This window comes from Anneissia japonica, unplaced genomic scaffold (assembly GCF_011630105.1).
Source record: "Anneissia japonica isolate Jap-2015-1 unplaced genomic scaffold, ASM1163010v1 scaffold1812_len1207588_cov181, whole genome shotgun sequence".
NCBI classification, from domain to species: Eukaryota; Metazoa; Echinodermata; class Crinoidea; order Comatulida; family Comatulidae; genus Anneissia; species Anneissia japonica.
In genome coordinates, this window is record NW_022726379.1 from 1,158,306 (window position 1) to 1,184,555 (window position 26,250).

General features: G+C 34.6%; 2 protein-coding genes across 2 annotated transcripts in view; one reads left to right on the top strand and one right to left on the bottom strand.

Annotated features, from left to right (window-relative positions):
* The window catches only part of LOC117113136 (rotatin-like), a gene marked incomplete at its 5' end in the record, with an annotated part of 38,219 nt that extends 27,010 nt beyond the window's left edge, over nt 1-11,209 (top strand). The window contains 17 exon segments of the mRNA XM_033256383.1: nt 223-381; nt 910-1,020; nt 1,216-1,390; nt 1,658-1,710; nt 2,055-2,130; nt 2,849-3,047; nt 3,305-3,543; nt 3,823-3,960; nt 5,059-5,241; nt 5,942-6,112; nt 6,511-6,605; nt 7,038-7,115; nt 7,390-7,516; nt 8,032-8,376; nt 9,527-9,649; nt 10,263-10,366; nt 10,967-11,209. Coding sequence (XP_033112274.1) covers nt 223-381; nt 910-1,020; nt 1,216-1,390; nt 1,658-1,710; nt 2,055-2,130; nt 2,849-3,047; nt 3,305-3,543; nt 3,823-3,960; nt 5,059-5,241; nt 5,942-6,112; nt 6,511-6,605; nt 7,038-7,115; nt 7,390-7,516; nt 8,032-8,376; nt 9,527-9,649; nt 10,263-10,366; nt 10,967-11,125 — 2,535 coding nt within the window.
* Nucleotides 11,210-14,033: 2,824 nt separating this feature from the next.
* Nucleotides 14,034-26,250, bottom strand: part of LOC117113146 (ribosome biogenesis protein bop1-A-like) — a 13,181-nt gene continuing 964 nt past the window's right edge. Inside the window, exons 2-12 of the mRNA XM_033256398.1 lie at nt 24,485-24,580; nt 22,852-22,926; nt 22,271-22,422; nt 21,410-21,626; nt 20,615-20,827; nt 19,299-19,460; nt 17,488-17,638; nt 16,862-17,178; nt 15,923-16,108; nt 14,985-15,280; nt 14,034-14,758 (exon numbers count right to left, since the gene is read on the bottom strand). Of these exons, the coding sequence (XP_033112289.1) occupies nt 14,605-14,758; nt 14,985-15,280; nt 15,923-16,108; nt 16,862-17,178; nt 17,488-17,638; nt 19,299-19,460; nt 20,615-20,827; nt 21,410-21,626; nt 22,271-22,422; nt 22,852-22,926; nt 24,485-24,580 (2,019 nt within the window). The 3' untranslated portion in view covers nt 14,034-14,604. The remainder of the gene's footprint in view (nt 14,759-14,984; nt 15,281-15,922; nt 16,109-16,861; nt 17,179-17,487; nt 17,639-19,298; nt 19,461-20,614; nt 20,828-21,409; nt 21,627-22,270; nt 22,423-22,851; nt 22,927-24,484; nt 24,581-26,250) is intronic.

The window sequence follows — 26,250 nt, forward strand, 5'->3', positions numbered from 1 at the left end:
GTCTTCCTCAACTTCTCTTACCTTTCGGTTGCCATTTTGGGACATGTTGGTTGTGCCTTTTTTTGTTCAGTCTAAGTATGTGACCTATCCAATTCCACCTCCTTCATTTGATGTCTAAAATGATGTTGTTGATAGTAGGTGGTGTTAGTAGACAATGTTATATATAATGTGGAATGATAATTATTATCATTATGTAAATCAATACATTTATTGTTGTCATAGGTACGTGCTGCTGGCTTAGGTATTGCCTCAGGTCTTGCTGCATCATCTTCAGGATGTTTGACTGTAGCAAATGGTTGCCAACAGCTACCAGGGGGATTATGGGCAATGGTGTTTGAGAAACTTCTCAACCAATCAGAATGCAGCTTAGTCAGGCAGCAGGTAACATAGAATGCTTTATTTACAGTGTAAATTTATTACATTTAATGTAATTTATGTACAATTTGAAAGTGAATACAATAAATTGTGATGTTTTATAGTTTTTTAGTTTTTTGTTTTTTAGGATATTTTTAAAGCAGTATAACATCTATTGTTTTTATTTTTACAATTTCAGCAAGTAAATTTAACTTACATTTTTAGCCTTTATTATGAATAGTAATTTTACATTTTAAAGTTTATTTGGTCGTAATAATTAATAAAGCATCAACAAAAATCTTTTGAAGTTAATCTGTAATATTGTCAGTGGACACATTACCAATTATAAATATGATGATGATGAACTATATATTACAAAAACAAACAAAAATTAAAATGACATTGTAAACAACATATAGTCAGTATTGTTGTTTTTTTACAAAAACTCACATGTGATAGTATTTGCCTCCAGTCATGCATTCATTGTATAATTAATTCTAAGCCTTAACATGTCTAGAATATTTTTATTTGTGATGTCACATTTTTGTGGACTAGGCTGCAAATCTGTTATGCAATCTGCTAGCACATCCTATACCAGATAGAACGGAGGAAGAGGTTAAACCAGGTGTGTGGCAAGGGCCCTGTGTACAAGATGAAGACACGCAGGTATAAATTTATTCATCCGCCATAATTTAATGATCTTTTGTGCGAATACTTGCTTCGATGAAGCAAGTATATCAGCTGAATTCAATAAAATTTTATAATAATGAAAAACACAAATATGATCTAAATACATGTGTATTTTTTTAATCACGTAACTTTCTGTTATATAATCAATAATATAAATTCTTTATTTTGAAGGCTCTACTTCTAGGTAAGCCTGCACTCTTAGCTCTACTTCAGCACTATAGCTTCTACATAGAGGTATCCAGTATGCTGCAGAGCTACTATGGCCTAGGCACAATACAACCTGTTACAGTGCTAGATGACTCTTCAAACATGTCCATGGCTGGCCAGTCAAACCTCACTACCACTGGTAAGGCATTTCTCATTGGCTAACAAATCAAAATATCCTATTGTTCTTCCTTATAAGTGTATGGAAGCCATGTATGTTCCTAGGCATAAAGTATCAATTGCTTAAAATGCTCTCTGTACTCTCATTAAATATTAATATAATTATTTGCTTGCTATATAATAGCACCCTATAGACATAGTCCTGTTGCTTGAAGACAGTAAGTCTTAATTCAAAACATTTTGTGGAACAGTAATATTAAACGTAAAATAATTTATATATATATTGCAGATACTATAGTCAGTTCACTTACAAGTTCAAGGAGCTCCCCTTCTGATAATAAGGTAAATTTGCATGTTGTAATAGTCACTGTTTTCTATTAATTTTTTTTTATTTCACTAAAATTCAACAGCGACAAAGGTCACCCATGTAAATTTTTAATCTAGAAATATAAGAGGAAAAACAATAAACTTCAATGAACAACAAAATCTAGTTACAGAATCTTAATAAATTCTGATAAAAATTAAATTAAGGTTCAAGGAAATTATTGTTCTAATGAATATATACTGGTTTAAAACCGAAGTGATAATGATTTTATTATTATTAATTTTTAGAAGTATTAATAAATAATATAATTTTGAATTTTTTTAATAATAATTTTGGAATTGTTGTGGACTATTTTTTACAGATGATTGCTGTATCAGGAAACCGTGACAACATGCCAATGCAAGGCCTTGAAAGGCCTGCCATACCTGGACAGCAAGGTAATTCTGTTAATATTATTAACACTATTCATGTGTTCACTTTTGTATTAGTTTTTAATCAATTTGCCTGTTCAGCCCTAACTTTGTATTGTATTGTTATTTTGTGTTTGTGCCGAGTTACCTAGAACCATTTCAGTGGCGGATTGAAGGGGGCCCAGGTCCCCTAAATTTTTAAAAACTTCAAAACAAAATAGAAAAAATAAAGGAAATTTTACTCAAATTTTGAGTCTAAGAGTGTCATTTCCGACCATCTAGAGGTGCCATAATCATAACCCAGCCCCAACCATGGTGGAACTGAGGTAGTATAGACCCTCAATCTGTGAAAATCCATCTTTGGGCCCCCTCTATTTCAAATTCTTCAATCCGCCACTGCATTTCCTTTATCTTGAAGAGTATACAAATGTAAACATAATATAATGCATATGTGTGGTTTTCTGCCTTCAACCATTTAGTTTTTTTACTTGAATTTCTTTTGTAGTCATTGTTTCTATTGTAGTTTTTTTTAATGTTTTTATTTTTTGTCAATAATTGTTGTCATGGTTATTATGGATATCAATTTCATTAAATTAGACCCAGACCAGATGAAATTCATTGTTATTTTTACTATTATTATGATTATATTTCTCTCCCCACTACAAAAAGAAAGATTGTTTTGAACACAGTTCCATCTGTTGACATTGTTAACATTGCTAATCAGACATGTGAATCTTGCACCCAGGATCATCCAGTAGTTCTCAGGATGCAACAGCCTCGTACACCAGTTCAATTAGCATAATGAGCAAAAGCAGTCAAGTAAGTGTAGTGACGCCTGGGCTAGTAACAGGTGTATGCCGTGTCCTGCACAACCTGCTCTCACTTGTACCATCAGATACTTGCTCCTCATTGGCCAAGAACAATGTTACAGACGTGTTGCTGAGGTAAGCCTCATTATTATAATTTCATAGTTTTCTAGAACACAGGTTGAATGTAATAATCTTAAAGTACAATATTATGAAGTTAAATTTGGTTTACTTTGATTAAATTAAATTGTAAGCATTTGTATTTAATATACACTGAACACATTATTGACAAGCTTTCTAGACTTGTATTTGGTATGGTCCTTATAAAAGATTCAACAGTTACAGTTAAGACTGTACATATTCATAATTCTATTATTTTTACTATTTCTCTGCAGATTAATAGATTCCCAGACACTTGATAACTACCTGAAGGATTTCAAAGCTGCCAGCATCTCTAGAAACAAGGTTACAACATGCAGGATTTTACGAGATCAGCTGTTAATGGTGACACAAATACTTGATCTAATCCTGTCTGAGATAATCCAGGATCCTAGTAATATTAAGAGATTAGTGGGATTAAATCTGCTTCCCAAGTGCTGTGGTCTCGTTGCCCTCGACGTTGCTGCACTCCTTGGTAAGTACATTTACTTTATGATTAGGCAAAAAATATTGTTCCATTTTCAGACAATATACAAGTATATTTGTCTCTCCTTAGGAAAAAGAAATATTTAACAAAAATCGATTATAGATTTTGACACTTGGTCTAACTTGGGCAAAACACACTTTTTTGGCATTATAATACTAACAATGCATAAGTAAATATATTTATTCATTAGTTCATGCAATTAGAATGTTATATTTATTTGATTAATTCATATATTTAGAATCATCAGCTGTTCTTTTTAATTCATAGACACTCCCTTGCATGATCTATTGATGAAGGTATGGCAGTGTGTGTTTGCCATCTTTTCCAGTATAATCAAGCTAAGTGCAACTTACAGTACAGATCAGCTACAGAGTGTCCTCGGCAAATGCTGGCCTAGAGTAACAGGTATATGTGGCAAAGACAAGCCAAACCAGTCACTGGTCGCAAAAATCATTTTTTAATTATTAATACCTGGTTAAATAGTAAGATTAGAGCTACAAAATGGTAAAAAAATCTTTTAAATCTGACATTTCCTTATGAAGTTACAAGAATTTAACATAGAGTTGTTTATGGTACAGTATTTGAGAAATCAGCCTTCAAAGTTTATGATTTCGGGCATTTCTCATGCAAAGATTATCACCAAATCATTAAAAATTGTTGTTTTAACATTAAAAATTGGGAAAATAACAGCATAGCATGATGTATAGATATATAAATGTTAGTTTAGTGCAATAAAATAGATTAAAAAAATTTTGACATTTCGGCATGTTTTGGCCATTATCTCTGAACACGATTTGCGACGAGTGACTGGTTTGGCTTGTCTTTGCCACATATTCTGAAGCCTTACCTTTTGTTGAAACAGTTTAGCTCAGCAAGAATACTTTGTTATCCCAACCTTCAGTTTGGGGTTTTAATACTTTGCCGTGCATTTTATTGTGTCTTTGAGCAACGTGCTGTATCTACATTGCTACCCAGCTGTATCAATGGGTACCAGCAAGTTTGCTGGGTGTAACCTGCGATGCATTTACCATGAGCCCTAGTAGCTTGGCAAGAATTTACTTTTATTTATATAGAGTAATAATAAACATATTAAATTTTGTCTAAAACAGTAGAACCCCTATTAAGGGGAAACATTTAGGATAAAAAAAAAATGTCCCTTGTATAAGGGTTGTTTGTAGTTTTAAGAGGTATGCTTCTCCTTTTTTCCTGGCTGAAGAAGTGTCTCCTTGGAAGGGGTGTCCTAAAGGATGGGGTTCTGCACTCCTCTTAAGAAATTTAATTTTTGTACAACTCGCCATTCCTTAGTTCCCACATCTAGTTTTTCTGCATCTGGTTAACATTTTCTCCTATTGCCGGTGTGTTGCAAGTTATGTTTCATATTTATTAGGCACTTTATAAATTATATACATTATAATTATTAATATGTTATGTCTAAATTTGAACATTTACATCTGGACATTATTTGTTTCCAGTATAATCAACGCAATATTTTCTTCCCTATAGATTGTATTATACACATAATGAAGATACCCACATTGTCATCAACCAGGATAGCTTCTCTGCATTTCCTAGTGCAACTGTTTTCCTATGAAGGTCAGGACAACACTGACATAGACACCCAAGAGGATGTCGACTCTACAAAATCAATCATTGATTTACTTGATAATAGTATACAAGTTAACGGAGGTTGGTTGACACTTCTACCTTTCTCAATGTAAAAAAATGTTCCTATTAAATAAAAAACAAAAATTACTTAATTATAAAGATTAAGATAGTAAAGGTAAATTTTAATTTATATTATTTTTCTCATAATGTAAACATTTTCTAATAACAAAGGAACTTGCATGATAGCAATTGAAAAAATTTGTACTGCCCAATATACATCTGAAAGTAAGTCCTTGGAATTTTGTGTGTCATCGGTTGTGTTCACACACCAAATAAACCAAATCCAATCCAATTTATTATTATGGAATGGATGAGTAGACACTATAGAAGATGTTACTAGGGAGCTTACTCAGAGATAAGAAAATAACATGGATGGTAAAATGATGACATCACAATGACATCAGTAAAATGTTTTCCCTGTGGCTTATTGATAGCATCAGAGTAGGAATATGAAGGACAACAAATGAATGAATAATGATGTAAGATATTTTACTAGCCATGTATAGAATCAAATGTTCAATCAGACCGTAATCGTGTTGTTTCAAACAAATCAAGCCTCAACACTGCTGTAATTTATCTGACAATATCTGACCAGTTATAATTCTGATAGTTTTCCCAGCTTTAGATTTCTTGAACAAGAAATAAGTCAATTAAGCCTCATTTGAATTGACCTATAGGTTTATAACTATTGTGTTATTATCCTCATCTTTGATTTCCACAGTAGACTCCAAGCCTAGTGGTAGGGCTTTGTGTGAGGTGATATTACAAGGTTATGATGGCACCCTTCCCAAGTATCTTGGTCCATCACAACAGGAAGAAAAAGCTGCTGTTTTCCATGCTCTGAAGACCCTGTTAGCTGTATGTAACACTGCTAAGGACACAGCTATAGAAGGTAGTTTACCTCTTTCTAGTCAGCACCACTACCTTAGCACAGGCTGCAGCCATTTAATAAAACAATTTGCTTACCCACATCAATCATGCTGTTTACTGGGCACAGACACTTCATTTTTACTTTAATTCGGACCCAATATATCAGTTTTTTTTTAATTTGGTGTGAGAATCAGATCACAGGTGTGATTATAATGTAATACACAGGATGTCTGTGTGACGCCCCACACTATACTTAATGGTTAATTGGGCTATTGCTTCAATGATCTAACACCATTAACATATTGATTCAATTTAGTGCTTTGTAACTAAAAACAATTTTAAATTTATTATATAATGCTATTTGTTTATTTTTTTTTTAACTAAATGCAAGAATATACAAATTAATTTTTTCCCCTCCAGCTGGACTACTTGATAGCATAGTAAATAATATGAAATATATTCAAGAGAAGCTGAAGATGGAATCATTACAAATGGTCAAGCACTCTAAAAAGAAGGTGAATGTTGCATCACAATGGTATTGAAAATAAAGTAGTTAGCATGAACGGACCATTCCAGAATGTCAATCAAACTTAAATGGCCAATCAGAACAGGGCTAGTAATATGCGTCTGTCCTACAAATAGAAGTGTTCTCTCATAAATACATATGTGCATATGTTTTTATGTTTATGTTTTTTTGTGTTTTTGTTTTTCATTTTGTGGGACCTTGGCAAAATCCATTGGACGGGGCTTAGCAGGAAGATTCATTCTGCTAACCTGGCTTGACCTTTGGCTAGTACAGTAGTATAAAGCCTATGATTTTGAAGTTCCACTTTCTAAATGGATTTCTGTACTGCTTACTGTGTCCCTGGCATATTAAAAATTATTATTAATAATTATATTAAATGTTTTGTAATATACCGTAATTTTATTTTTTTTTCTCTCTTCAGGATGATCCATTGGTAATGGAACTTATTTCATCTTTTAATCTACTACAGAATTTTATGTTTGCAAGCACTGAAGTAAAGGTAAAATTTCCCAACTAAATAATATGCAATTTAAATACAATAATAAATCTGCTATCACTCGGACACCGATACACAGATTCACTTCTACCATCGTACATATTGGTATAGCCATGTACAGGGTTGTGTAACAGGCCTTCCTCTAATTAAAGACTGATCCAATTGCAGGCCATTTCCAATTATCCTGTATTTCTAGTTGATCTTATTAATGGAGCTTTCACTAATTATGTTTCTTTTGTAGTTCAATGATCTTTTGCTGATTGTTGTTTTTCCTCAGATGGCAGGCTATCTTGTAGGACTGACTGGACTTATTCAGAAACTATGGTCATGGTGTCTATTAGAGCGGCTATTGTTGATTGCAGTACTCAATTGCATGTGTACGTACACAGCTAAATGCCCAACAGGTAAGAAAAAACAAATTAAGTGCCCAAATTTAGTTTTTCTTTTTTTAAATATTTTTTTTCTCCAGTGGAATCCAAAAAACCTGTATCAAGATTCAAAATTTGAGCTTCCTAATTTGCCTATTAGTACTTTGCGTTAGAATATTATTCTACAGCATTTTACCGAGATGGTTAAAATGTTAGTTATTTTAATCATATATTTTTGAATAGAGTAACATTGCCAGTCACAATATGGTAATACCATTACTTTACAATATTCATATTTTATTTTTAAAACTTTAAGAGTTATGCTGTAGGCTTTATTTACATTCCAGGTTAATTTGTTTTCCTTTTTCTTAATATGTATTAGTTTTTAGTATAAGTTTGTTTAGTTTTTTTTTGTATTTAAGTTTATTATTTAATTATTATTTGACTGCACCGTTTAAAGGTGGATTGTCAATAAATAAATAAATAACAAAATTTGTATTAATTCTTTATGCAAATTTTGAAATAAAGTTGCACCATATATATTTCCTCAGTTTGTATCTCCATGGCTTCCACCCCTGCTGGTCATAGTGGCAGCTCCCTCCTTCACAGTCTTATCAAGCTTTCAGAACGAGAACGGGTGCGAACCATTTCAAACAAAAGGGAGGACACAGCAGTGCAGCAGCAACTGTTCAATGTACTTGGGAATTTGATGTGGTCAGCTGAGTGTAGGAGTGTGTTGTGGAAGAGTAATTTCCTGCAGGGTTTCAGTGATGTAACACCAGCAAAGAGAAGTAAAGACATGCAGAGTAAGGTACTGAACTCTCATCGTTGGTTGCATCTTTTGTTAAATCTGAGTTTTTCAAGTGAAGGACAGATAATGATCATGAGAATTCCAGGTAAGATAATTGGTGTATTTGATTGGTCGTTCTTTGTTAAACCATGCCTGCCTGTGCGGTGATAAAACCCTACTTAACGAAGATGACGAAATGATTAGAAAACTGGTAAATACTTTAACAAAACAACATGGCTGCGTAGTTACCGCGATACATGCTAGCGTAGTGGAGGTTGCTACAGTTTGTCATAGGGTTTTATTGTAAATAAATATTTTCATGTCTTTGAATTCTGTTTACATACAATAACAGCCTTCCTATTATTTTTTGGCTTTAAGCAGGTAAATATTATAATTATTATTTTCTGAAATTTAATGTAAATTATATTAACTCAAATGTTGTTGCTAAACTGACCAATCGGCCATGTTTAATTTTGGTCGTGTGGATAACTTACAAATTAACGCACTCTGGTTTACATTAATTTCCATTGTCAAATTATATTAACTCAAATGTTGTTGCTAAACTGACCAATCGGCCATGTTTATTTTGGTCATGTGGATAACTTACAAATTAACGCACTCTGGTTTACATTAATTTCCATTGTCAAATTATATTAACTCAAATGTTGTTGCTAAACTGACCAATCGGCCATGTTTATTTTGGTCGTGTGGATAACTTACAAATTAACCCACTCTGGTTTACATTAATTTCCATTGTCAAATTATATTAACTCAAATGTTGTTGCTAAACTGACCAATCGTCCATGTTTATTTTGGTCATGTGGATAACTTACAAATTAACGCACTCTGGTTTACATTAATTTCCGTTGTCAAATTATATTAACTCAAATGTTGTTGCTAAACTGACCAATCGGTCATGTTTATTTTGGTCATGTGGATAACGCACTCCGGTTACATTAATTTCCATTGTCAACAAAGTCTATTTTACAAAGCAGCTAAATGAAAATAATACTCGACCAAATATCAAACAAAGCAGTCAAATATGACCAATGCTGTAAGCACAGAGGAATCCGGAAAAAAAAATGATGATGATGATGGACACAAGTACAAGTGCTGTTTTGTATAGCAAAAAAAAGATATGTTTTCTCCAATACAGTCCTGTAATTCTGTTTTTAGTCTTCATCAACACTTGCATTGTTGTAACATGTACCATAGCAATGTACTCCCATTTATTCATATTTATATTTTGTTTATAGGATCTTTGGACCTCTTGCTTGAGTACGCCATGCTAAGCAACACAAACTTGAACAAGCCAGCACTTATGACACTTCGGAATTTGTGTTTCCATTCCACAAACAAGCCTAAACTTCTAGCCTCCAGTAAGTTAATGTTCTACATTTCTTAAAATATTTATTAGTACTCGTAACTAGTTCGGATAATGAAACAGCGTACTCCAAAACGTTAAATGCATATTATACCGAGCGGTTAGCGCAGCAGTTGTGTTTTGATTTCGCTTGTCATTGGACAAGGCACTTTACCTACGTTTGTCACTCTGCACCCTGGAGTATAATTGTGTACTGTACCTGGTTCAAATGTACTGGGAAAGTTAAAAAGGCAGAAGTGGAAAGAAACTGGCCACCTTACCACACAATGCCGAGGCTTTGGGCTAAAAGCTCATTCCTCTATGTTCAGTCATGAATACGGGGACCTTTACACTTAACAGGCTGGAAAAATGTAGTAGCAAAATTTAGAGGTAAATTTTGTAATAATGTGGCTTATCTTCAACATATATCCTGGTATCTTAATTCACATTAAAATCAAATATGTACATAAAATAATTCATTGCAGTTGAGAAACTGAATTGCGAAATAAAGTTGTTAAAATGCTTAACTATTAATATAATATAAAAATTACAATTGTAATGTACACATAAACATTGTTCTTATTCAAGACACTTTGTACTTACTGGCATCTGTTTCATTTGTATTTCAGATAAGGTTGTCAAATTTCTAATGGCTCAACTACACGCAGACTCATTAAATTGCCGGCATGTATCTGCAACAGCCTTGTGGTCTCTAGCATTCAGCAGCCAAAAGGTCAGTGTTTAGAAGTATTATTTAGCATTACATTACTCTCAAAAAATTTCAACTGCCTTCATTACTTTTTATCTTGCAAAAAGCAGGGAAGGGTCCAGGATTTTGGTTCATTCATTTGATTAGGTCCAAAATTATTTTTTAAGTACTCTTAATGTTCCAAGTTGATAATTTTTATGTTACTTTCAAAAATTATTTTGATTTTTTTTTTTGGTATTGTGCATGGGACTATACTTCTTTAAATACAAGTTTAAATTTAGCAATTTACTAGGGTATTACTTCACATATTATTTCAATCATAAAAATATGTATGTTGGAAGTTTAGTGGAGCCTAATAAAGAAGCTAAAAAATAAAATATCAACATATACAGTAATATTTCCAAAATCAATTTATGTTGTAAATATTTGGTATGGCGATACATCTCCACTGGTGATAAATATATATAATGAATTTTTGAGAAAAACATTTTCCTCATCAGGATTCGAACCCAAGATCTTCCAATTACCGTTTGGTTACTCTACCAACTGACGCGCTTGTAAATATTGATACATGAAAGCTGAATTTACTGATTTTGAGTTACAATATGTATCTTTAAATTTTAGGCCAAAGTATCCCTGAAGAATAGTGGACTTGCCCAGCAACTCCTTCAAGCAGACGCTAAGCTGAAGGTGGAACTAGCATCACCATACAGTGAAGCAGAGTCCTTAGTCATGCGCTACCAACAAGCCTTGAAAAATTTACTCAACATAGTAATGGACTAGGATTAAGTTGGTTAACATGAATTACTCATTGTAAATATATGTATAATAATTTGAGTGAAAACAAATTAAATATTTTATATTGAACTTCCAAGTTACTGTCTTTATTTAGTATAACTGTATCCATATATTATACACAAAATAATTGTCTGTTTCGTAAGTACCGTACTCGCGCGAATAAGCGCCCGGGCACTTAAAATATTTTTTTGCACTTTTTGAGGGGCGCTTATTCAAACGGGGCGCTTATAAAAACAGAGTGAAAATTGAGGGGGCGCTTATGGAAATAGATGAAAATCGAGGGGTTCTTATGAGAACTTATTAAATCCAAGAGGCAAATTTTGAATGAAAAACAATTAAATAAGGACATCAGGAAATTACGAATGGTGCTGCGGCGGAAAAGATAATCGTCCAGAGAGCATGGCTTGTCATGACAAGAATATTGTGAGTACAGTATTACATAACAGCAGAATAGCAGATGAAATTACTGGTGGTGGTTAGCTTGTTCGCCATCGGTTGATTGAGAATAGCAGGAGGGCATGATCATTGCAGGTTTTCTTGAAAACTTAGATGAGAATGTGTTAAAGGTGCAAATTGTCGGAAAAGGAGTAGTAGGACTAGGCTATGAAAGAAGATGAAAGTTGGAAATAAACTGTCTGTCCAGGGAGCTTTCATCATTCTGTCGAAGATAAATATCCTCACTTTGATATTGACTAAAGGAGAATGTGATTCCACTCCACACCTCAATTCATTCCAACATCCACTGTCCCAGGATTGATTGGGTTATTGAGGGGGCGTTTATTCAAATTAGAAGGGGGCTCTTATTCAAACGGGGCGCTTAAGGAAATTTTCTCGTTATGAGGGGCGCTTATTCGATTGGGGCGCTTATTCAAGCGAGTACGGTAAACCAACTAATTGCCTTTGTTCCCAAAACACAAGCACAAAAGGGGAGCAAGACGGTTGGTGGGTTCGTACATGGTGCCCAGGGTCGGACTGTTCTGTTTTGGGAGCAAAGGCAATTAGTAGGTCTGTCCAGGTAATTATCTCATTCATAGACTAAACATCACAACTGAATTGGGTAATTTAGTTTATTAGGGAAGTAAGACGTAGGCCTAAATAAATAATTAGGTCACTGAAGGTGAGGTGTCTGCAATTTTCCTCACACATCAAAAGTGACCCTAGCACAGCAAAGATTTACATTTGGGAGGCTCTTGAACCAGGTAATGCATCAATACAAAATTATGTATTGGTTAGATAAATACAGTTTACTTTGATAGTATTTTGTACATGCCTGTCGCTACTTTTTGATGTGTATGTATTTTTAAATAGTTTAGATTCATAGCTTTTTATTGATAATTTGTTTTGACAAAACTTATCAATATTTAACAAATGCTGTTTTTCTGTAAATATAACATTGATGCATACTCAAGCAATGGCACACAGGGCTGTTAGTAGCCACTGAATAGATTACTAGTATAACACAATTATTTCTGTACCTCGTCATTTTTATATGTGAAAATACCACATATAGTAGGCAAACAACTAACATCAGCGCTTTCAAACAACTACTCAAAACACTACTCAAAACACATCTTTTTAATTTGTTTATTTCGCTTAAAGTCCAGATTTAAGTCCATCAAGGCTTTAGCAAAATATGCTCAATCAAAATCGAACTATTATTATTATTATTATAATCAAAATATGCTTAACTAAATTACTTAATTACTAAACTGCAGTCACACAACTTTAATGCCTGCATGCATACATATTCTGTGGTTTGACAAACGTTTTGGTTTCCCAAGCTTCAGGTCTGGGTTTTAAGTCTTCTCTGTGCATTTTGCTTGGGTCCTTGAGCAAGTTACTCACACCTTCTCTCCAACCAGGAGATAAATGGGTACCTGTTGGTGTTGCCCAAAAGTGCTGATCTGTTTTGAAGGTGGGTGATTCCCCAACTTGTGCCCACCATGGTTGGGGCTGAGGGAATAGTGTACTGTACCTCTAGATTGCCAGAAATGACTCTTATATAGTAAAATTCATCAACACAACACCATTATAGTCAAAATGAAGCTCCAACAAATTCCTCATAATCTTTTATCAGATTCACAATACACATACAGTACACATACTTTTTTTCATGGCATCATAACAACATCTTTACAAAATTTAAAGAGTTTTAATTAATTGATGTAAAACTACTGCAGAACGCACTTTCTTTGTGTCCTTTAAACAGTTCATATTCAGTTAAAAGGCATGATGATCTACGACCCATGGTGCTGCATACTCCATCATAAAAAGTTCACTTACACCACGCATCGTATTAAAAACATTTATACCCCACTGGAAAATGGACAGTTCTGAGTCGCCCACAACTCTCTGGAAACTTGAGATTCGGTTTCCCGACATAATATTGTTGGTGTTCGTTAAAAACTCTCTGGTTATAATTAAATCATAACATACTGTACGTTCGATTCGGAGGATCTAGAGTAGATTTTACATTAGATAAAGGCGAGAGATGACTACAGTGCACCTGCATAACCTAGAAACATTATGTGAGTAACCATAGCTGCGCGCAATCTATGTCTATAACTGAAATATCTTTGTGATAGGTAATTCAACACTATTCCTTTGAAGACAAAATTCCAAAATGTAAACACCTTTAAATGCCCTATTTTTCCCCCTTATGATTGGGAGGGGCACCACGTGGCCCGCCCATCGGCTCAGGGCAACGCCCACTGGCTTCCATTTTGGACGGACTATGTCGTTTTTCTGGCGACTGTAAACCCCTGATCAGGTATAGAAAGTGCTATACCAACATGATTGTAAAACTACCCCTTAAATTAAAACATTTGCTGTAATTGCTTTTAAAGATAAAAAAAAAAGTCACAAGCTTCCAATAAGAGACTAATCATAACAATTCAATTTTTCCTGATGTACACATTTTATTTTTAGAATGTAGCATATTTTTATGATCATGCTTCTGGTCATTAGTCATCAGATCATTCAACAGCTCCATGACAAAATAGTGTAAATTTAACTTGTGATTTTAAAACAAGAATCATAGGATTTTACAAATTGTATACCTAGGTTAGAAAAACTAAGTCTGGATTTGAATATACTGTAAAGAGAATTCACAAAATTAATTTAAAACATGATCTGGTGGTGGCACTAGAGGGGGAGGAGCGGAGGGACCAGACCCCTCCCTAAACAAAATTTATCGTAGACGATCTTATCCAGTTTCCAGATGCTTCGTCTGTAGACTCCCCCTCAGGGGTTCTGGACCTCTTATGCTCCTATCGGGGGAAATCAGCCTTTCCTTTGAGGACATTGAACTCCATCACAATTTTCCCCCACCAACATCAGGCAAATCCTGTTGCCACCACTGCCATGATCTCAGCTAAGATCTAAGCAGGTTGTTGATCAAATATAATAAAGCTGAAAATATCCTTAAACTGGTTCTTTGAAGATTACACAATTATTGTATACATTCAGGTAAATAAGCGTATTGTACCATCAGCACCAGCGCTAAACACCCACGGTTGATTGGGGTGGAATTGACAATCTAGTACACCTAGACTGTTAGTCACCTCATGTCCTCGTAAAATCTTGACTGGAACAATCAATGGATTCTGCAGAAGATCACTAGCAAAAACAAAAATAAACAATTATCAGACATTGCAAACAAAAAATTCAAAAAATATCTAACAAAAAGTTCAAAATAATTCAATTCAATTATCAGTTGCTATGGATCACTTTGGCCTTTGTCTGACCATCTGTTGGCCAGCTTAGCACTCCTCCCATCTCTGCATGTATGAACTTAAGCTGCCACTGTACACAGCACAACGACTGGTACAGTATGAAAACTTACTTGTAAACCATTCCATGGCAGACGATAACTGTACCATCATCAGATGCTGATGCAAACAGAGGGTAGCGCTTGTGAAAGTTAACCTGGCGTACTGCCCTCTTGTGGTGTCGCAAAGTGTGGTAAGGCTTGGTGGAGAGATCAAGGTCGAACCAACTAAGTTTACAATCGTAACTTCCAATAATGATGTTGTCACCCTGTGGATGTATGCTCATACTTGAGACCCACTTGGCATTGGTTAATAATTTCTTAGTTTGTTCTTGCTTCAACAGATTGTAAACACGAACATAACGTTGACTCTGAAAATAAAGTCGTACCGATTAAGACATAAGGGAAAAAGGAGAATTTGTAAAGTAATGAAATTTGGATGGCAAGGTAAACCGAATATAAAATTAACTTATATACGAACACAAAGTTTTCAGCAGAAACATGCAGGTCAATCTAGAGGATTACTACTGTATCACAGTCGAATGGCCAAGCAGTTAAGGCTGGGGCATCGCCACATAGTCATATCATCGGCATTGGTTGGTATGGTTCTGGTGGTGTCTTCTTGGATAAGGACTACAAACCACAGGCCCAGTGTAAGCAATTTGGCTCATGTGTATTTTAGGGAACCCAATATATCTTTTGAGACAATAGGGTTAACTCGGTTTATTGGTCCATACAGCTTGTTGTAGACAGCTTGTACCGGTTTACCGGGTAGCTCAGACACAATGAGACCAATAGGGGAGAGCAAGTTTCTGTATAAGGTAGTTAAGGTAATAGAGAAGTGCTTTATAAATTCAACTAAATTACATTACTGTTTTGACACTGTTTAAAATTTCACGAATAGAAACTATAACATCTACCGTACTGGTCGCGAATTTGAGCTAATGAATAACTAAAAAGCAAGAGCATAATGTTCAGTCAAATCAAATTTTTTCTACTCTTGTGATACTTACAGCCACAAAGAGGAAGGGCCTTGAAGGATGGAATACAACTGCCTGTATGAGACCTTTACTCTTGGAGAATGGATTCTGTGACCGTCGCTTAGATAGCTGATGAATGAGTACGCTTGAGTGCCCGCCCTCTGGAATAACCGTTGTAAAGTAGTCTCCTTTTCCATGCCATGATACACGCTTCACTGCCTGCAAATGAAAAACAAATAATTTATTAATTTTTCAATTCCATTTGTTTTATATTGCTACTTATATAGCTTGTCATTAATATTATATATTTTGAATGTACAATAATTTATGAGAATATTATATAAACAAATTAATATACATATGCCTCAGCAAAATATACATTAAAATAATAATACAATCAATAAAAATCATTACTTTGCATAACAATTAAACAAATAGAATTTAATTTAATAGAATGTTTTATTTTTTTAAATTTTATATGGGTATTCAATAATTTAGAAAATAGTAAATATCAGTGTTCATACCACAGAATTTCAGCAATGTGGTAAATATAAAGTACTCTACTGTAGTTCTATATTTAATTCATAGTTGTGACAGTTTTTGGGGAGAAAAGATGTGATGAGGAGTATACAAACACATTGAAGGATAAGTCTTTTCATGACTGCAAGTTTTTTTCCTAGTTTCATTTCTTATGCCAAATCATAAAGTGCGCCACCATAATGAAAGTCATTCCCATCGACTGTAATCAAACACAAACCAACATACAGTATCTGTTTTTAATCGGTTGTTCACTGAACCTCCAGGGCGAGAGTTCACATTCTGGTGACAACTGTCACCATGTTTACGTGCAATACTATAGTGGTAGGTTTAGACAGGTGTGGAAGTGAACTCGCATCCATGGCACGCTGAGTGAACCCTGTCTGACGTGAACTCACATCCCTGGCAGTGAACGTGTTAAAATTTAAGTCGTACCTTAAATACTTTCAGTGTGAGTCTGAATCCTTTGATGTGTGCTTCATCCTCCGCAGCTGTCCATTCCACCAGGTGTGATGTCTTATGCTCCTCTGGCTTTACATAAGAGTCCAAGAGTTTGTCAGTACTTGAGGTGACTAGTTTGTCGCCCAGGTTGGGATTAATCAAATGAACTTCACTTCCAACAGCTACAAGGATCAAGTTGATCGATTGATTGGGGCACCAGGCAATAGACTCAACCACTCCAGACATCTTTATTACCTGCATACATCGACCAGTGCTCACCTCCCACAACCTCACAGTCTGGTCATCGGAGCCTAGCAACATAAGTAACAAAACTCACAATGTCAATAATGTAATCAGAATTATTAGAGTAAACAACACAAGCAAAATATAGTAATAAATAAAATAAGTCGGTTTTATATACTGTAGCTCCTCATGATTCAAGTACAAGTTAATAGTAAATAAAAACAGAATGACCATTGTTGCATTGGCAGAGATAGCAATTAACTGTGTAATATCGGCCTTACCTGATGATTCAAGCACAAGTATGTTTTAATAGTAAATGAAAGCAGAATGACCATTGCTGCAATGTCCGAGATAGCTACTAACTCGATCGGCCTTACCTGAAGCTAGCCATTGGCCTGATGGATCAACACTGATTGTTCGCACATAGCTATCATGTCCAAGGTAAATCAAAGCCTGTGTGGTTGGGAATGGTTGAAGGTCTCTAGGTTTAGTAAGCTTAGGAAGAAGGTCCTCGGCATCCACTTGAACCTGCACATAAACAAACAAGCAAATGAAAAATTATAAGATTATATTCTGAGAATTACAGTACATTTAACCCAACTGAAATAATTTTCTCTTAAAAATAAAAAAGTAAAATAAAACGATTAGTATTTGAATCAAGGCTGATGTTATAATCAATCAATCCAGCGATATATAATAATAGTGTAGATTTGTATAGCGCTGGTGTCCATCAAACTAGATGCTCAGTGTGCTTGACATGTGGACTAGGACTAGATGTTACAATTTCAATAACTTTCTCCTCTTCTGAGGGTCACTTCATATCCTCAACAGCCGGTAAACCAGCACACTTTCATCTGTCCATGTCAGGGGTCGAGTGAACCAATACACCCTCTACTCGTCTTGAAAGATGTACTGGATTCTTTTAAGTGCACATGAACATTTGTGTACACTGGGCCTACGGTTTATAGTCCTTATCGGAGGAGACGGCTCCATTATGGGAATGAACCAGCCACCAACCTGTGTCGATATCGTTGGTTACAATGCCCCTGTCTTAACCATTCCACCATTTGACTTGCTCAGTCAGTGAGATAAACTTGGTTTGCTAATCAATTATTACTGCTCAATGAACCATGGCCACCTTACGGAAGGGTCCCAAGTGTCCTGTACGACACAGGAGTATGCTGGAAATCTGGACGGTCTCACTCACTACCGCAACCATGCATGAATCGCCTGGAAATTTACCCATCTTGCGTAAATTTTCGTATTTGCATGTTTTTACTACTTTAGTTACCAATTGTCTCACAGAAATTGGCAACGATGGGTATCACTATGTGCAGGAAAATTTTATGTGTTAAGAAAACTCACTTAACCAGATCTCTCGGATGCGACTTCTTCCAACTTGGGACCTCTAGAGTACGTCAACACGAGTGTGTGGGATTATACAATGACATTCACTGGTGAAGGTATCAAGAGCTAGAGTGTACTACAGCACTTTCACAGAATATACATCCTATAATACTACTACCATACTGTAGAGGCATAACATTTTTTTACCAATTTGTACCTCATCCTGAATTGTGTAAGGATAGCAGGGGACCCAAGTCTACCACAAGTCACAGGAATTTTACAAAAATAGGGAAGGAATCCTGCAATTTTATTTATTTGTTTTTTGGGGCTATTTTTTGTATTTTTATTGTCACAAAATTGACTACAGCAACTGTACTTAGGTACACTGTTGTGCAACACAATTTTTATCAAGGATTTTAAAAGTGAAACAAACAGTGAATTAATAGGAGCTTGTATGTGTAATAATTGTAACATCACTTTTACATAACAATAATGTGAAACAAATAATTATTTATATAATTATAGGTATTCTACATCAATCCTCAGTTATGGATATGGCTCATCAATCCTCGGCTACTGCTACGCCTCATCAATTCTCGGCTACGGATTTATCTCATAGGCCTGCATGCTCAGGTTGGTTGTTTTACTACAGTATTATAATTATCTTTATCCAATGGGTAACACAGCAAAATTAAAATAGACAGGTTAATAAAGCTCATTTAAACAGACCTCCCAGAAGTGACTTCTTTCAACTTGGACCCCTAGGATAGCAAAGTAAATGAAGAAAGTCTGTGTATTCATATTACTTTTGGTGTATATCAGAAATTAATTGTTCACTCACTCTCATCCTTCGCTGTCTGGGACATAAATATAAATCTAGACATCGTTCAAATCTCTCCTTCATGAAGTTTTCATAGCCAGGTACCTTTCGCAGACAATCATATTTCTGGGGCAGGAAATCTGTTTGCCGGTCATCAGGATGAGCTTCCTTCCATGCGAGTGCCTGAAATAATAATTTAATTTAACATTATTATTAATAATTAATAATAAAATACAATGATGATAATATACCATTAATAAATTCTGCCTAGTTTTAAGGGTTTCAGACCCACAGTTATTTGTACTGTATAAGGAGCAATCAAACTCAGACTATTTGGAAGCAAACAAAAGTTGTAAAAAGATGGCAAGTTGAAACTTGGACACCAGATACAACCTCTCAACTATTGAAGATGACCTGCATAATGCAGCTAGTCCACTCTGAAAGGTCACATGATGAGAAAGGTATAAGTTTGCTACACCAAAGTTCTATACATTCTATGCATTGTGAATGAACAAGTCCATTGGTTGAATGGTGACACTGAAAGCTACGACAGAGCTAACTAATCAAGGTCCTGTTATTGGGTGAAACCTCAGCAATCAATAGATTTATTTCCAATAAAATAAACAAGCAAAGACAGTGGCATAGCTGGGTAAGAACAGAGCCCAGTGCAAGGTTATTTGCCAGGTCCTTTGATGTGTGTCAAAGGAAGCCGTAGGCTTGGGGTTTGGAGCCAAAATTTCTACTTGGGTCCAGGGCCTCGCAGAAGCTCCGACAATTTAAATTTTCAAGAGGTGTATTTTGAACTCAAAGAATGAAAATTTTAGGCCTAGGTACTGATTCACGTTTTCAGAAAAATCATGAGTGCCTCTTACTTCTCTCCCACTCCTACTGGCCAAGGCTAGTTATAAATACTAATAATAATCAGAAGCTTCATAACTATTTGAGCTGGTTCAAAAATAATCAAGAAAATTGGTGGCAAGTAAAAGTAAACAATTAAAATCAATAATTACACCTCTAAAAAGTAAATTATTGAGAAGCATGTTAAGTTGAAAATTATTTTTAATCCAATCCAATCAGTACATTTGTACGCAGATAGGAAGCGCTGCTCCACATATACTTAGGCACGTCACAACTGACAGGCAGCCGTGATCACTGCCTAACCCAAGCACAGAACAAGCAAATAAATCAAAAGAAGCAGTGGCAAAGTATTCACTGCATTAAATTTAGACTTATTATTAAACAGGCACCTAACAGCCTCGGGACCCAGGTCTTTGCACAGGCCGCGCTGCCCATCCCTACGCTACTGAGCAAAGAACAGATATTCAATAGTAGCCTACCTCTTCTTCAGTTGGTAAATACTCTGGTGGCGGGTTATATGACTCATTGTGAGACGGCAGTTTCTCTTGAGGTGCGGCGATGTGTGCCTTGGTTCTTTTATTCACTTCAACCGTTTCATTCTCCCAGATGTCATAGAACTGGTTCTTATCTTCAGGTGTTTTCTTCTTTTGTTTTAGCCAACCCATTTTGATAGCATGGACTAATCGACTAACCTAGATTCAAGATGTTCAATCAGTACATATATATACCAAGTAATACATGTAAATGGTTATATTATCATTATCATTACTAAATACTAAATTTTATTATTACTATTATTATTATCATTATCATTTTATGTTATTATTATTATTATATTATTATTATTATGATTATTATTATTAATAGCATTATTATTATTATTATTATAATGTTACTAAAACATACCTTAACGTGAACTTAGACAATGAATAAATTGGAGAACAATTAAAGAAATGACGTTAAGGGGAAAATAACACAAAGGATTTTCTCTTTAAGTCTGATATAGAGAAATTATTATTATTATAATTAATACTACTATTACTATACTATTATTATTACTAAGATGCATAACAGTTTCTATATGCTAATTCATTTGATTAATACAGTAAATTAACTACTTGATTAGTTGAGTATAACTGTAAATTTATGTTGGGCCCTAGGGACACACATCAGTCGTGATGCAGGATATGATTGGTACAATCCACTACTCTTTATAGACGAGCTCATATTAAATGTTTTGAACAGTATTTCCATAAATTTTCGAAACTTCTTACTTTCTCTTTTTCTATTAAAGATGGGATGAAACTTCGCTTGTGTTCTGGTTGCCTAGTAACTGGATGTATCATTTTCTCGTGGGTAAAGAAATCAATATAATCTTCATAAGGATCGACGGCACCAGGGAATCTATTATTCTGTATCTTGTCAATAATGTCCAATTGCTCCTCATTTAGGACAATATTTTCTTCGGTCTTTTCATCGAAAACAGTTCGCCTATAAAAACAGAATTTAAATAATAAAAATATTAAATGAGGGTTTCCCAATCATGTATACTCATTTTATCATATAACAATAATCAATTACAGTATGCAGTGATACTTTGGTGTACAGATAGATAAAGGAGTGAATGTCAATTTTGACAATTTCTTCCTATGCTCTTAGGGTGTATCATACTATTAATATAGTAATCTAAATAATTGGACCTATGTTCAGGCTGGTGTTGATTTAGGTATGTACTGTAGTAGGGACCAAAGGTTTTTTTTGCTGACCAGTAGTGTCTAGACTTGGGGGTCAGTCTGACAGGGGGTCTGAACCTAGGACACTCTAAGACCTCCAATTAGGGACTGGATGTAATATCCCTGGTGGGGTCAATTAGGAGAAAATCGCCCTTTTCACAGAGATTTCAGGATTTAGGGAAGTTTCATCCCATCTTTTCAACCAAAATATTATTGAACCGCAATCAAATAAATATTTTAGTTTGACGACTTCAGCTGGTGCCTGAAGACAGCAGTCCATGATTATCCAACAGAAGGAAGTGGTCACCCGCCAACCACCGTTCAACAACTTGCTAGCACCACCACTGGTTCACAGTAGTAGGGGACCACATGGTAATAGTGGAAGTATTAGTAGTCTCTTACCAATAATCGGGATTGTCCATCTTTTCTAGAAATTTCTCCAGCTCATCTTGTTTAATTGGTTTAATAATCTTTTTTCCAGACACATCATAGCCCAGATGAGCTAAGTCCTCATACCACTGCATCGGGATATTGCCTACTGTGTTACGAATATCCTGCAAGAATCAATACTAATTTATCGGACTGTTAACACAAGTCAAAGACAACATACTGTAATGTAATGCTATTTTGAAAATATAATCTACAAAAAAATTATATTTTTCCTATTATATATACCTCAAACAAAAGCTGCTCTATGATCACCTTCAACATGTATAACAATATTTTTTTTTTTTAATCTAGCAACTGTACAACAGGAAATTTGGTTATTCTTTTGGCAAATTTATAAGTTACTATAAAGGCACCTGTAGTAGAGGTAATTAAAATGTTAATAAATCATAATTCATTCTTGGAAAATGTAATGAATTGAGCTAGTAAAGAACAATACAGTTATGAGAGTGAAACTGAATAATTTCATTACAATGTCAAGCATCATCGGGAATGGTAAGTAACAATATTATCTATTATATGAGAAAAAAACTTACTTCTTCATCTGAAGAATCAAATTGATACTCATCAGCCTTGTTGTCCAAATCGTCTTCTTCCAAACCACTTTCATCCTGTAAAAACATTAAAGATTATTTATAAAAATTATCTATGAAATATTTATTATTGTTGCCTATTCATATTACCTTCTGAGCCTAAAAAAAAAAGTGGACTACCAAATGCATCAAACAAGCATTCAATTAAATACCGAAAACTCAACACATCCCCCCATACTCTGCGAACATTGAACCGGCTCCCAGTCAGGTAGCGCATAACACTCAAGATGCTTGTTCATATGCCTCCACAACTTATCACCTACGTACTTGGTTGATCTTATTTATCTAGGTCATCAACTTGTTCTCGTAGCATTCGTCCATATACTCTATCCACCCCTTCAATCCATTCGAAATATGCAGAGAGGTCTTTTTAAGTTGCTTCTACCAACCTATGGAATGCACTCCCAGTTGATATCTGAGCGTCTCCTATCTCCATATTTAATTAGAGACTTAAGACCTACCTTTTTCAAACCATTTAATTTTTCATTTCTCCTGTTTTTTTTATTTTTTATCTTCTTTAATTTAGTCGTTTAGTAATTTAGTTTAGATGTCAAAATCATTTCAGCATCTGTGTGTTATGATCCGACATCACCGGCAAGAAAACGGCCGGTAATGTGGGCTCCTCGGCAATAGTCTGTTTATGGGGGGGTTTTTTTAAGTTGCTTGGTTAGAACTTAGGATTGATTACTTTTTCTGCTTATTTCTTCTTTTTGTAACATGCAGCGCATAGAGAGCATGCAGTATGCGCTTTACAAGTCCCCAAGGATTACTATTAAAAAATTTAATTTAATAATTTAATTTTTTTTTTAGAAATATGTAATGTTTCCATTTGGGTTTGAACCGGACTTCCTATCACCTAAAGGATGGTCTATCAAACAAGCTATGAGGGTCATAATACTGTAAAGTATTTTAATGGCATGGATGATACATCATAAACTTGAAACTTGTATGGAAAAATGGAAAAAAAAATAAGTGTGCAAAATTGTAACTACTAATAATGCATATTAATACATAATTATTATATATTAAAAGATTGGTCAAGGCCTAATTTTCAGCAAAATCTGCTCAGAAATCAGCCCCTTTTTTCCGAAATTTTTGCCGGAGGATATATTGGCCATGCAGAACTATTTTACAGTGTGGTATTAGGCCATATATGAAAATACTAACTTTGATTTTCCAATTATGACTTTGTTCGAGGTATTGTATGAATGAAATTAATTAGATAAATCACATGATGAAACTATATATGATATGAGAAACACCTCCTATGATAAAGATATTTTTTAGTAAATTGTATTGTCACTATAAAAGATGTTTCTCCATACCAAAGTTACTATTATCAAATGATACTTCTATTAATTTTTTTTGAAGAGTAGATTGATTGCTTAAATAATATAATTTAACTTAAAACCAATAAAATAGCTGAAAATTTCAAAATTAAAAAAAAAAAAGATTTTTGTCTCCTTGGAAGATATCAAAACCTAGAAAAATATAAATCAAAATTAACTCATAATTAGCTTTGTCCAAGCTAAATGTGTTATTGAGAAAATCAAAGTAATACAAATTTGAATCTCACTGTGGAATCATCTCCTTCGCCATCTTCACTTTCCTCTGAACTGTCCATTGCATTTTCATCATCAGTTAATTCTTTCTTATCTATGAACAGATCCTCCTGAAGAGAGGAAAAAAAACTGAATAAACAACAGAAATTATAGAAAAAGCACACTTTTGATACAAGTTGAGATATTTTTTGACACTAAAGTAAACACATTCACAGCTGTGTATTACTATTAGTATTAGTGTTGGATCCAGGAATTCGAAAGAGAGGGGTCCGAGGGAGGGACTTTCACAGATGAAGGGTCTGGACCACCTCAGCCCCACTATGGTTAAGACTGAGGCAAGAAAATTTATGGCTGGAAATGGCACTCTCAGACTTTTTTTTTCAGATACTCCTTCTACCACGATCATAGAATGATTTTACTGTATACTCCCTCTATGGCTTTGACACGTGAATGATGCCCACGGTATTTGTTTTCTTTTTCAAATTTATTATTTGCTATCACACTCAGCCATATTGAATGGAGCAGCAGCTTGGTTGTTAGGATATATTGCTTGCCTTCCAATCCCACAATACTAGGTTCAATTTCTGTACATTTTTTTTTCTCATGACCTTATGTGCATTTAGTTTTAAATGTAGGCCTACTGAACTACACCCTAGCATCTTGTTTATGTTTGTCTTTTGTATAAGTCAGAAAAGGATTTATGGTTGTCACTAAATACTCTAAGGCCAAATAAATTAATTGCTAGTTCACCACATCACGTCTTCATCACATTTTGGAGCCTCATAAAAAAAATTTACTATCTTGCTATTTAAAAAAAAAAAAAAAAAAAATTCATTTTACCATGGAAAATAAAAATAAGGACTGTCAAGCCTAAGAAGAGGTGGGAACATAAATGACAGAAATACATTACAAAGATTCATTTTACTTCGTTTATAAAAAAAAAAAAAATATTTTAACCAGCCTGTTAACCATTAGTACAGTAGGATAATAAAAAGCAAATAGTAAATACCCTCGGCAAAAAAATTATTTTACATCCTGGACGTGAAACACTGAAACTAACAATTAATTTTTCACACCCACTGGCTTCCATTTTAAATGGCATATTTCGTTTTTCTGGCTAAAACCCTGATGTAGGCCCCGGCCTTGCTTAGTCTTTGGTCTACTATATTTGCATGAAAAAACTTTCACTAAAAAATGAATATGTAAACTGTAATAAGAGGATTCATAGGCCCACAGCACTTTATATACCATAATAATGTTTTAAATGGGCCTGCATCAAAAGTATATTCGGAACTACTTAGTTAGATAGATAGGCTTTTCTTCTTTCATCTTGATTTCAGAGGTCAAAGACATTATTCAATTTTATTTTTTTTCAATCATATAATGGTGTAGAGTAGTCTTTTAAGTAAGAAAATTTTGCTGGAAATTTTTTTTGGATACGACGCCCCATTATGGAGTTATGATTTTTTAAATAACATGATGTCAGAAAATCATCCCAAAAGCTTATCTTATTTCTGTTGGTTACGCACCGCTGATTCGCAACGTTTGTCATCACTTCAAGATGTCTACCGATAATGGGTGCAGGTCAACTCGGCCACAAGTCAACTCGGCCACAAGTCAACTCGGCCACAGTCAACTCGGCCACAAGTCAACTCGGCCACAAGTCAACTCGGCCACAAAAATTTCGGCTTCTGTCAACTCGGCCACAAGTCAACTCGGCCACAAGTCAACTCGGCCACAAATCAACTCGGCCACAAGTCAACTCGGCCACAAGTCATCT